General features: G+C 45.3%; 1 protein-coding gene across 3 annotated transcripts in view; it reads left to right on the forward strand.

Annotated features, from left to right (window-relative positions):
* The window catches only part of rxrab (retinoid x receptor, alpha b), a 49,715-nt gene that overhangs the window by 21,689 nt on the left and 15,664 nt on the right, over positions 1 to 12,362 (forward strand). For 2 of the 3 annotated variants that reach the window (XM_060882819.1, XM_060882820.1), the window contains 3 exons: positions 911 to 1,155; positions 5,687 to 5,837; positions 5,919 to 6,098. In XM_060882819.1, coding sequence (XP_060738802.1) covers positions 911 to 1,155; positions 5,687 to 5,837; positions 5,919 to 6,098 — 576 coding nt within the window. Of the gene's footprint in view, positions 1 to 672; positions 745 to 910; positions 1,156 to 5,686; positions 5,838 to 5,918; positions 6,099 to 12,362 lie in introns of all 3 variants that reach the window. The other variant, XM_060882821.1, reaches the window with a different exon arrangement.

Consider the following 12,362-nt stretch of genomic DNA (forward strand, 5'->3'; position numbering starts at 1 on the left):
GTATTAAAATCCAGAACATATATGATGCAATCCAGAACATAGCCAAATATACAGTAATCCCTTTTTGTTAGGAGAACATGAGATCAGTAGTATCACATCAGATGATAAATGCTTGACGATGTTAACATTGTGTCCTTTAGAAACCTCATTAGCGATCTGCATTAAATGTTGAAGTGTCAGTTTTACCATCTCTTCTGTTTCAAAATGCTAAAGTATTTACCATAAACATGTGAATAGCTTTTAACTCACTGGCCACTATGTGAAATTCTTAATTTCTTAACTCTTAATTAATAATACCATAACAACAAGCTGGATAGAAATGAGCTGCATCTCTTTATTTTGTCTTAGAGAATGCACAAGTTTGCTTGATGTCATCAAAAAATATTGTATTGTTCACTAGACAAAATCATTTAGTTCAGATAGCATGCCAATTTGTTGTATGTCTGTAAAGTACAAATTACCAAATAGTGCCTTAGGGTCCTGTGAGGGTTTTAATGAGGGTTCTGTGAGGGTTTAGACTGATACACTGGTTACAACTGAAGTGGTTTGCATTGGGTTACGGAGGTTCTGTAGTGCATGTTAAAAAAACAACAACAATAAATTAGGTTTGATTAATGCAGAAGGATATGTAACCATAACATCTGATCATTTTCTTTTGTCCATATTGTTTAGCTCTAGTTTATTACCAGTGATGCGTCCACTTGTTTCAACACAATCAACGGGATCATGATTTACCATTTAAATGTATGTGGACACACATATACAATAAGATCTTAGAATGATCATGCTCTGATTTGTTAACCTAAAAGCTGGCATCTGTTAGACAGTACTTATTTTGCTAGTAGTATCAAAGTTACTTCTTTTATTTTTTTAATTTTTAACATTTTCTCTCTGCCTCTCTTTTCCCTAGACTCATCAGGCCAGCAGTCCTCGTCTCCTCTGAGCTCCCCGACTGGTCACCGTTCTGTTGGCCCTCACGCACTTCACCCGTCCCTGCTCACCCCGTCTTCCATGGGCTCCACACCGGGTCAGCTTCACTCACCCATCAATGGCCTAACATCACCCTTCCCTGTCATCAGCTCAGCCATGGGTCATCCCTCCATCACAGGGCCTTCCAGCACCAGTATGGCCTTCGGACCTAGTCTCAGTCCACAAGTAAGTGTCTTATAATGTCCTTTGTCGGATGATAGGTAAATCATCTTTATCCTTTTTTCAGCACACATTTTTATTGTGTGTGATTTTTTATTGTGACTGATTCTACTAAGATTTGTTGTAATTGTTGAGAACATGGGACATAAATCAAATAAACAGTGTCTACACACACACACACACACACACACAGTTTAATATTTCTTTCAGATGTTTGTGTTTTTAGCCAGTTTGAAATGATACTTTATTAAGGACAGATTTAACATAGAAAAATACTAGTCCTCATAAAGGTTTGTGTTGTTATTGTATTGTGTCAAGTAGTGAAGGCACCGAATATGAAAAGGATTTTATGACACACTGTAAAAAGCAAACAAAGAAAAAAATACAGAAATTTCCAAATTATGTAATTCTACATTTTAGTCGTATTGCAAGCTTGGTTTGCTTTCCAAGAAGCATTAACTTTGCATAGTCTGGTTATTGTATCAAATATATGGATCATTAACATAAATTAGAATTGTGTGCCATAAATAATAATTGTGTGCAATAATTGTCATTTTTCCTGTTGTGCTAGTGGGTGAATAAACAGCACAGAGACTGAAAAGATTTTGTGAAATGTTGAAGACCTTCATTAACAACCGGCCTAATATGTCTCCTAACCTATTTCAGCTTTACAGAGTTCTGTCGAGATGAAGTGAGATATTTTCCGTAAACTCACACATGTGAACTGGAGGTTTAGCACTGCTGTGTTATATTTCACAATAACAAGTTTAGCCATATAAAACATGTCTTGTTGCACAGTTATCATAAAGGACTTTGCCAGAAGCACTCGCTCATTAAGAGGAGGCCTTGCAGGGACGAGAGGAAGCCATTAGTACTGTGTACTGCCCCCGCATGGAGCTCCAACATGTTTGGCAGGCATGAAAACAATGAGTTGCTTCACCCTCCAACCTTGTCTCACCACAGAAGTTTCCTCTCAGAAAACTCTAAATTAGCCACTAAATCCAGAGGGGGTCTGCTTATTAAAATATAAGATATTGCCATTTGGGAATAGTTAGCAAAATGGGGGGACTCTTAGCAGAGCCTTCAGTTCCCTCCTTTAATACTCATTAGCACCATCAGAGCACTTGATGTGTGACTGGGGTGTCTCATCTGTGTTCTTATTGTGCCACATGGGTGCTGTGATCTTTATTGGCAGACTGAAAGTGCTTAGCAGAGGCCCAGAAGAGGCCTGACCAAAGGCCGAGCAGACGGGAAATGAGCCGCCCGTTAAAACCTGCTGCTCAGCCATGTGGTGTATGTCAGAATGAAACATTTTTAACACCTAGCCAGACCCACGTGTCACACATACACACATCACACATACACATACATCCTGTTGATAGCTTGCAAATATTCTGTTCTTCCAGGGGATAAAACGGATAACGGCATTCTGCCACAAAGTAATTTACACAATGTTTTGAAATATTTGGTTTGTTTTGTTTTTCACTCTGCTTTATCTGAGGATGTGGGCTGTGAGAATCCCATCAGTGTTGATGTTCAACCAAATCTCTTAGTGCCTATGCTGTAAATCTCTCTTCATTACTCATTTCAGAAGATAAATGTTTATACAATTTTTATAGAAATATTTAGATCCCATACCAATCCTCAGATGGAGAAATTGTATCACAGTAGGTAGCATTACCTCCTGACAGCTTCAAGGTCCAATCCTGAGCTCAGGTTACGTTATGTGTATAGTTTGCCCTTGTCCCAGTGGGTTTTCTCTGGGATTCCTGGTAGGAGTACATGCTGATAGGTAAATTGTTCCATGTAAAAAAAAAAACATTTAGATGTCCCCAGACTTAATAGGGCCATCAGATTGTTTAAAGGCAACTATATAGGACATTAAGTAAACAAACTGTAAAAACGTCAGAGCTTTCACATGGCTTGAATTTAAAGACTGAAAATTCTTCTTCTATTTTCCAGTAGCAAACCTATTTTAGAGAGTGAATGTAGAAATATTACTGATAAATACTGCATTGTTTATATTTAACTAATCTGGAATTATTCATTTGGTCTATATCTGGTCTATATAAACCAAAGTATATAGGTCTAGTTAGATAGACAGACAGACAGACAGACAGTATATGTCCAGAACAAAGCTTTGACAGCACCATCTTTTAATAGTTATCAATATGACCTATTGTTTCTATGGTAAGAGTGATCAGCAGGCCATTTTGTAGGTTGATGGCTTCCTACAAGCATTTCATATTCAAGCACTACCAGATCCTCTGTACTCTACAGCACCTAATTATATGTTTAAAGTAGCTTTTCTAACGCCGGAGTTGCGGTGGATGTCACTTTTTATAACTAAATTACTAGTCACTAAAACACTTTGCGCTAAATCACAAGTTTCTTAGCCAGAAATTGTCTGTTTTGTTGCTTTATGAGGTGGTAAAAATGCATTTGTTTAACAAAATGAGCTTATTTGTTTCAAAGATTTATATTATGGAGTAATGCAGTGACATAGTGGCTATGTAGTGGCTAAATATGAATCCTATCACTATGTCCCCAAAAAAACACCGGAGAGCACACGAGTGAAAGGAGGGGGGCAGGAGTGGAAATGCCAGCACTGTCATAAATAAACGCAGTAATTGCATCATGCAATGTGATCTTTCTTTGTCCCACAAGCTTCATATCACATGCTTTCACCTGCATGACATTTACAATTACATTTACAGCATTTGGCAGACGCCCTTATCCAGAGCAACATACAAAACTATATTAAATATATATACATTTCTGGTTGAATTCTACAGTATCTCTGTTCTGATGTCTGTATCAACACATCTACTTTCAAATAGACATCCTGTAAATAGACATTCTGGCAAGAAAAGGAACTGTATAAAACACCTTTATCGTGAAAAATGTATTCATATTCGGATAGATGTTTTATTTAAATATATATTGAAATGAATATTTATGAAATAAAAGTTTCAGCGCTCTCCTACTTATCAAAATGTGCACATACATTATTGGTAGGGTTCTTGTGCTTTTTATTTATAGTCTTGGTTAATGGTTCTTGTCATTTTTTCTGTGTTGTGAGTTTCAGTAATTTCAGAGATTCTCTTGACACTGGCCCACAGAACCCAAAGTGCAGGTCGAGTTGCATGTTCACCCAAAATAGGCCCAGAAGTGTGTGGGTGTGTGTGTCTCTAAGTATAACCACAACAAGGCAAAAAGAAAATAGCCACGTGTGTATAGTATACTATAGTTACAAGCAGGGAAACAGGTAGGGTCTATTGTGTGTACCTGCATGAGTGTGTTTATGTAGGGGCTATAACTGGACAGCAGTGAGTTTTTTTTTTTTTATTAATATACAAATATTCTTACTGCACAGAAAGCAAAACACATTTGAATTCATATACAAAAATATTTGTTCATGTCTATTATGATTCTGTTTCTGTCAGTTTCACACCCTTAGTTTTTGTTAAAGTATTTTTTGTTTCACCTGGCTGTGGATCTAATCATATTTTCAAATTAACATAATGATTCTGCCTTTAATTAAAAAAAGGTCAATTAAAATGTGTATGTGAGAAAAAAAGAGTGAGGCTGAGTACAGAGAGATCATGGACGAGATCATGTGTGTATTTGCATCAAACTTTACAATTGCGCTGGCAAATATTTTAATTATTAGCTCCTTAAAAAGAACAAATAATCAAGAAATTAAAATGAGATATATGGATTATTTGTGTTAGTGTTAGCCTATAACACTGACACTATAATCTTAGACTAAAACATTCTGAATGAACAATGAAAGATAAAGGAAGAGAAATGTCATATTTGCTTGAGTGTTTCTTGTGGGTGTGTGATCATGCAGAAAAGATTACTTTATGGAAATAAAACACTGCCCATGAGAATCCTGCTGCTTCAGTTTATCCTATGTGTGTCTGAATGAGGAGAATGGAAAGGGAGCGTTAAAGACGAGAGAGTTTAAGGTGGAGTTTCGGTTTCCAACAGAGTCGAAATCGCTCAGATTCCCGATCTCTCATTTCACGGTGAAGTCAGTTCACAAAATATGGAATAATGGATGAATGCAGCCTGTGTATTCTTGGATTCATTAAGAATCTAATGGTTTTCAGAAATTAAGTACCAAATGGATAGCAACACTGCAAACAATTGCATCTTTGCAATTAACCTAGCAATTTCTTTTTTTTGGTGATTATAATAAGTCAAACATAAGCTTTTTTCAGACTTGAAAAATTCTTGTTCTATTGAATTCAGTTCAATTCGATTTATATATATAGTGCTTTTAGCAAATCACATTCTTTAAAGCTGCCTCAAAGCAGCTTTAAAGAAGTATAGAAACAGAAAAAAAACACATAAGTAAAAGAAAGAATAAAAATAAATAAATAAATAAACAAACAAGCAAACAAATAAATAAATGTAAAGTTTGAAATTAAGTTACTATATATCTCTAACATCTATCCCTAATTGGCAGACGATTTCTAAGCCTCCCTGTGTGTGTGTGTGTGTGTGTGTGTGTGTGTGTGTGTTTCAGCTCAGCTCCCCCATGACTTCAGTCAGCAGCCCGGAAGATGTCAAACCTCCTCTGGGCCTGAACGGTGTCATGAAGATTCCAGCTCAGCCGACAGGCACCTCTCTCTCTCTCACCAAACACATTTGTGCTATTTGTGGCGATCGATCTTCAGGTGAGACTTTGACATTTACATGTTAATGTTAACATTCTTTGCACCTTGGCAACAGTAGTAAAGGATAAGCTGCTCTTTCAGGTAAACACTATGGCGTGTACAGCTGCGAAGGTTGCAAGGGCTTCTTCAAGCGCACAGTGAGGAAAGACCTGACTTATACCTGTCGAGACAACAAGGACTGTCCGATCGACAAACGTCAGCGCAACCGCTGCCAGTACTGCCGCTATCAGAAGTGTCTGGCCATGGGCATGAAGAGAGAAGGTGCTCTTTACTTTTTTTTCTCTATTTTGTTTATATCACTTTTTCCACACAGCAGGATGATTTGTAATTTATTTCCTAATTAAAAGGAAAAGTGTAATGCTGCCACCACCATGCTGCACTGTGGGTTTGGTGTTTTTTTTTGTGATCTGCTTTTATCCAGCAAGCATATTTGTGGTTTATGGTATTATTATACCTGTTGGAATCTGCCTTATCCAGACCATAACACATTTTGTCACAGGCTTTGACACTTTTGTATAGACTCTCTTCCCCATTGCACAGACATGTGCAGAATATGAGAGAATGTTGTCACATGCAGGTAATCAGAACTGTCAGATATTCCCTCAGCTCTTTTAGCATTGCCATAGGTCTCAACAAATATACATACAGTATATGGAGAGAGAGCGAGAGAGAGAGAGAGAGAGAGAGAGAGAGAGAGAGATTGCTACACGTATTGTTTACAGATTTTTTCTGATTTTTTTTACCACTGGCTTGTGTATTATTTAAATGGTTAATGATTCACTTGGAGCAAGTTTTCTTTTTTTTCCAACTTGAACTCTGATAGCTGTAAGTAAAGAAACAATCTTGTGTGTTTGTCAAGGGGCAAGGTCTGAGCAGGTCTGTAGCTGGTTGTCTGCCTTGCCCATCAAATTGCTTCTTTCTGTGAAAGTAGCAACTTTTTAGCCAGGTTTTTCTGACCTTGCGTATTATTTGTTAGTCTTCATCTGAACAAATCAGATTCATCTCCGGACAAAATGTTGAAAAATCCCCCAATCAAAATTGTACTTGACTCACATATCAATATATGCACAATACTGTATGTATTGATTGCAGATTTAAAGTGTTTTGGAAGATATACTTCCTGCTCTGTTACAGAATGCCAACAAATCAGATTTGCACTGCCTGCCTAAACAAAGCTCTTGGGTCTAATCTGAGGTTCACCTTCCTTTGAGTGTGTTTGTGAGTGAATCTTGTGGTAGCATCATAGTCCACAATGTTATTGGTAGGTGCCTGCATCTGGTGTCACTTTTCAGTAAAATCCTTTTAGCCAACACGGTGAATGTTTATGTGGTTTCTGAAATTTCAGACAGCTATCTGGGAATGGCATGTAAGACTAGTTGTAAGATTAGTTTGGTTTAATAATAAAAAAAAAAAAGCATGCACATTTAACAAAAACGTACTCGGTTCCCTGAGATACGGAACGAGTACTGCGTATGGGGAAAAGCTCCTTTATTCCTCAATACTGAAGCCTTTTTCAATAACGCAGTGCAACTGCACTGCCATTGGTTTAATCTGTAAACTTTTTAAACCAATGACGGTGCTGTGTAGCTGCGCGAGCCTGTGGCGATGCAGCGCGCCAAAGCCCGCTAAAAAGGGGCGGGGCGTATAGCTATATAAGCAGGCAAATTGCCAGAGGAAATCAGGTCATACGACTGAAGCGACGACACTGAAGCCCCAGCCTCGTGGCATGGCATATAACACAGTACTTGTTCCGTATCTCAGGGAACCGAGGTTACGGTTCGTAACCAAGTACGTTCCCTTTCGATACTCCACTCATACTGTGTATGGGGAACGAATTCAACCGCGCCGTGCCACGGTAGGGAACGAAAAGACTTATCTTGAACACCCTGGGGCCCAGAGGATAAGTGAGAGGGCCGGAGCCGTCGAACCCTTGACGCAACACTGCTAAGAGGGAGCAAGCTCCCCGGAGGTGGTATGATGACGGAGTCTGAAGAGGCCGTCGTATCAAACCGAAAGAACCCGAGCGTGCAAGGTCGGGATGTCCAGGTTATAGAATCTGACAAAAGTGGACAGCGAGGACCAACTGGCCGCCTCACAGATGTCCTTGATCGAGACACCACCAGACCAGGCCCATGAAGAGGCCATCCCTCTAGTGGAGTGAGCTCTTACTCCTATGGGGCACTCAAGACCCATAGAAGAGTAACATAGAGCGATAGCGTCGACTATCCAACGCGAGAGGCATTGCTTTGAGACCGAAGACCCCTTGGTGCGGCCACCAAAGCAGACAAAAAGCTGGTCAGATTGCCTGAACGGCTGTGACCGCTCAGTGTATACCCTCAAAGCCCTCACTGGGCAGAGTAAATTCAGCTCTTGCTCACCTGACAACAGAGGCAGAGCCGAGAGAGAAACCACCTGCTCTCTAAATGGCGTTGAGAGCACTTTAGGTACGTAGCCGTGCCTGAGTTTTAAAATGACTTTTGAGTCATTGGGCCCAAACTCAAGGCATGCAGGGCTCACCGAGAGGGCCTGCAAATCGCCAACACGCTTGACCGTTGCTAGAGCAAGTAGCAGAGCGGTTTTGAGCGTTAGGGGCCGAAGGCCAGCTGACCGCAGCGGTTCAAAGGGAGGTCCTTTAAGCGCTTCAAGGACCGTGTGAAGGTCCCAAGTGGGAGCGGTGAGAGGACGTGGGGGCTTCAACCGCCTAGCACCTCTCAGGAAACGCACAATGAGGCCGTTTCGACCCACTGATTGGCCAGCAATAGGGGCATGAAATGCTGCGATGGCTGCTACGTACACCTTGAGCGTGGAAAGGGTGAGACCCTTGTCCAGACGCTCTTGGAGAAATGACAGTATCGGAGATACGTCACACTCAACAGGGTCTTCGTTCTGTGCGGAGCACCAGTCAACGAAGACTGACCATTTCTGGGCATAGAGGCATCTCGTAGACGGGGCCCTCGCCTGAGCAATGGTATGTAGCACGTCCTTGGGGAGGCTCAGAGGCTCCCATCGAGGGACCATACATGCAGAGCCCAGAGTTCTGGCTGCGGGTGCCAGATTGTCCTGTTCGCCTGAGAGAGGAGGTCCCGCCTCAGGGGGATCGGCCATGGGGCTTTCATGGAAAGCCTGAATAGCTCCGAGGACCAAACTTGGCTCCTCCAGAGTGGGGCCACCAGGAGGACTCTGTGCCTGTCTTCTCTGACTCGTCTGATGACCTGAGGGACCAGAGCGATCGGGGGAAAAGTGTAAAGAAGGAGGCTGGGCCAGTCGTGGGCCAGTGCATCTGTGTCCTTTGAAAAATAAGTTGGGCAATGAGAGTTGCTTTCTGAGGCGAAGAGGTCGACCTCTGCCTTCCCGAAAATCTCCCAGATTTTGAGAACCGTCTGGGGATGGAGCATCCACTCGTCCGAGGGGACGTTGCTCCGCGAAAGCATGTCTGCTCCCAGATTCGACTTGCCAGGTATGTGTGTCGCCTTGAGCGATTGCAACCTGGGTAATGCCCATTCCAAGAGGCGCTTTGCCAGCATGTAGAGGCGGCTGGACGAAAGGCCACCTTGGTGATTTATGTAGGACACCACTGTCATGCTGTCCGACTGGACTAGGACATGGCGCCCTTCCAGGATCGCCTGAAACGATCGAAGGGCTCGTTCTACCGCCAGCATCTCGAGGCAGTTGATATGGAGATGGCTGTCCTCGTGCGACCACGAGCCAAAGGCTGGTCTGCCCTCGCACAGAGCGCCCCAACCCAGGTTGGACGCATCTGTTGAGACCACCGTCCTTCTGGAAACCGCCTGTAGGTGTACTCCACGGCTGAACCAAACAGGGTTCATCCAAGGCTCCAGGGCTGCTAGACAGGCCTGGTTGACTCTGATGCGAAAGCGGCCGTGCCGCCAAGCGTGAGGTGGGACCCGGAGTTTCAGCCAGTATTGCAGGGGCCGCATTCGTAGGAGGCCAAGCTGTAAAACTGGGGAGGCGGAAGCCATCAGCCCTAGCATCCTCTGAAAGAACTTCAGAGGGAAACAGGCTTTGTTCCTGACAGAGGCCGCGAGCTGCTGAAGTACCAGAGCGCGTTCTGGTGATATGACCGCCCTCATGCGGACTGAGTCGAAAACCACTCCCAGGAACATAATACGTTGGCTGGGGAGCAGTGAGCTCTTGGCAAAATTGACCCTGAGTCCTAGGCACTCTAAGTGGCTCAGGAGCACGGATCTGTGGTGGTCTAGCTCGGTTCGCGACGGGTCTAGAATGAGCCAGTCGTCGAGATAGTTCAGAATGCGGATTCCCATCTGTCTCAGAGGGGAAAGTGCCGCGTTCATGCACTTCGTGAAAGTGCGTGGAGCCAGAGACAGCCCAAAGGGAAGGACTGCATATTGGTAAGCCACACCCTCGAACGCGAATCTCAAGAATCGTCTGTGATGTGGGGCTGGATGTGAAAGTAAGCGTCTTTCAGATCCAGCGAGAAGAACCAGTCCTCGGGGCAAATCTGCGTGAGGATCTGCTTCAGTGTCAACATCCTGAACTTCCGTTTCATGAGGGAGAGGTTCAGGAGTCTGAGGTCTAAGATGGGTCTGAGACCGGCATCTTTCTTGGGGACAAGGAAATAACGGCTGTAGAACCCCGACCCGCTTTCTGAGGGAGGAACCATCGCTATGGCTCCCTTCCTCAACAGCGTCAGCACTTCGGTGCGGAGGACCTGGGCGTCGTCCGGCTCTACCAAAGTGGGAATCACCCCGCGAAAACGTGGGGGTCTCCGGGCGAACTGCAGTGAGTAGCCGTATTTTATTATTCCCAACACCCACTTGGACACTCCGGGGATGGCCTGCCAGGCCTCGGCCCGCGTGACAAGGGGCTGGATAGTGTCGGATGGCCGGCCACTGATTAGGTTCCTGAACACTGACAAGTGTGGAAGAGGAAAATTGCTCTCTTTTAGAAAATGTGAAATCTTTATTGTGTTTGCCATAACAACAGTGCTTTGCGTGGACGCAACAACAGTGGGCCCAGGTCGCATAGCCGGCAGGCGAGAGAGCTTCTGGGGTGGTCTGGCCGTGGCGGGACTTTGCTCTTTCCTCTTCCTTCCCAAACGATCAGGTGGATTTAGAGGGCGTCGGGTCCAGCACAATCCTCTGCCGGGGGCCCTGACGTCCAGGCGGTTTAGCGCGCTTAGTGGGGCGAGCTGGGTGCTGCTCCTTAGGGGGTGCCACCTGGGGGGCAGAAGGGACAGGTTTGCTCTGGCGCTGAGTCGGCGCAGTCCTGGGGTGGAGCGCTTGGGCAGGAAGTGCCGCATAGCCTGGGACAACTTCTGTGCTGCGGTGAAGCGAGACTGGGACTGAGACTGGGGCATCTAGAAAGGCCACCTTGTCGCTCTCCTTAATCTCAGTGAGATTAAGCCAGAGGTGGCGCTCCAGCACAACCAGGTTGGCCATGGATCGTCCAATGGCTTGGGCCGTGGTTTTTGTGGCACGCAGGGCCAGATCTGTGGCGCTGCGGAGGTCGCAAAAAGCAGGTTCACTAGGGCTCGACTCATCCAGGGAACAGAGAAGCTTTGCCTGGAACACCTGTAGAATGGCCATGGTGTGTAGTGCTGAAGCGGCTTGGCCTGCAGAAGTGTAAGCTCTGCCAGCCATGGCAGATGTCATCCTGCAGGGCTTTGAAGGAAGGGCTCTCTTGCTTTTCCACCCCACAGCCGCGGGGGGGCAGAGATGAGCAGCCACGGCCTCGTCCAGGGGCGGCAATTGCTCATAGCCCTTCTCCTGAGAGCCATCTACTGCGCCGAGAGCTGCAGAGGAAGTGCGTAGGCGGGCCGAGTAGGGGCTACGCCACGACTTTGTGAGCTCATCGTGCACCTCAGGGAAGAACGGGGCAGAACGCTGGCGGGGGGCCTGGCGGCTTCCCGGCAGGAACCACTCGTCCAGACTGCTGCGTGTCGGCTCCTCAGGGGGGGCCCACTCCAGATGGAGATCTTCGACAGCTCTGGAGAGGATGCGGAGAAGCTCGGCATCCATCCCAGCTTTGGCGTCAATGGGCTCTCGCGACGGCAAGTGGGCGGGGTTAGATTCACCGGCCCAGTCTTCCGTTTCAGAAGCCGCGAGTGACATGGAGTCGTCAAGCGGCTCGTCCTCCGATCCGCCAAATGAGACGAGGTCACTCACTTCAGCTGAGGGACGCTGCTCTGGGCATGAGAAGAGGACGGGGGACGGCTCTCTCGTTGGAGAGGGTGAGGCACGCGGGCACCGAGCCGGCGTGAGCTCACCCAAACCCGGGCGCTGAGCCCCTCTTCCCCGCTGTCGCTTCGAAGCGGCTGTCTATAGAGCGCCGGGGCTGCAAGCGGTCGGCGGTCTCAGCTGGTCCGCTGCGGTGCCTATTCAACGGCGAAAATCCAGCAAAGGCGTTCAAAGGAAATTCAGCGAAGTGAAGTCGTCGCTGAAGGAGTAAGATCTGATTTCCTCTGGCGATTTGCCTGCTTATATAGCTATACGCCCCGCCCCTTTTTAGCGGGCTTTGGCGCGCTGCATCGCCACAGGCTCGCGC

This window comes from Tachysurus vachellii, chromosome 12 (genome assembly GCF_030014155.1).
Source record: "Tachysurus vachellii isolate PV-2020 chromosome 12, HZAU_Pvac_v1, whole genome shotgun sequence".
Classification (NCBI taxonomy): domain Eukaryota; kingdom Metazoa; phylum Chordata; class Actinopteri; order Siluriformes; family Bagridae; genus Tachysurus; species Tachysurus vachellii.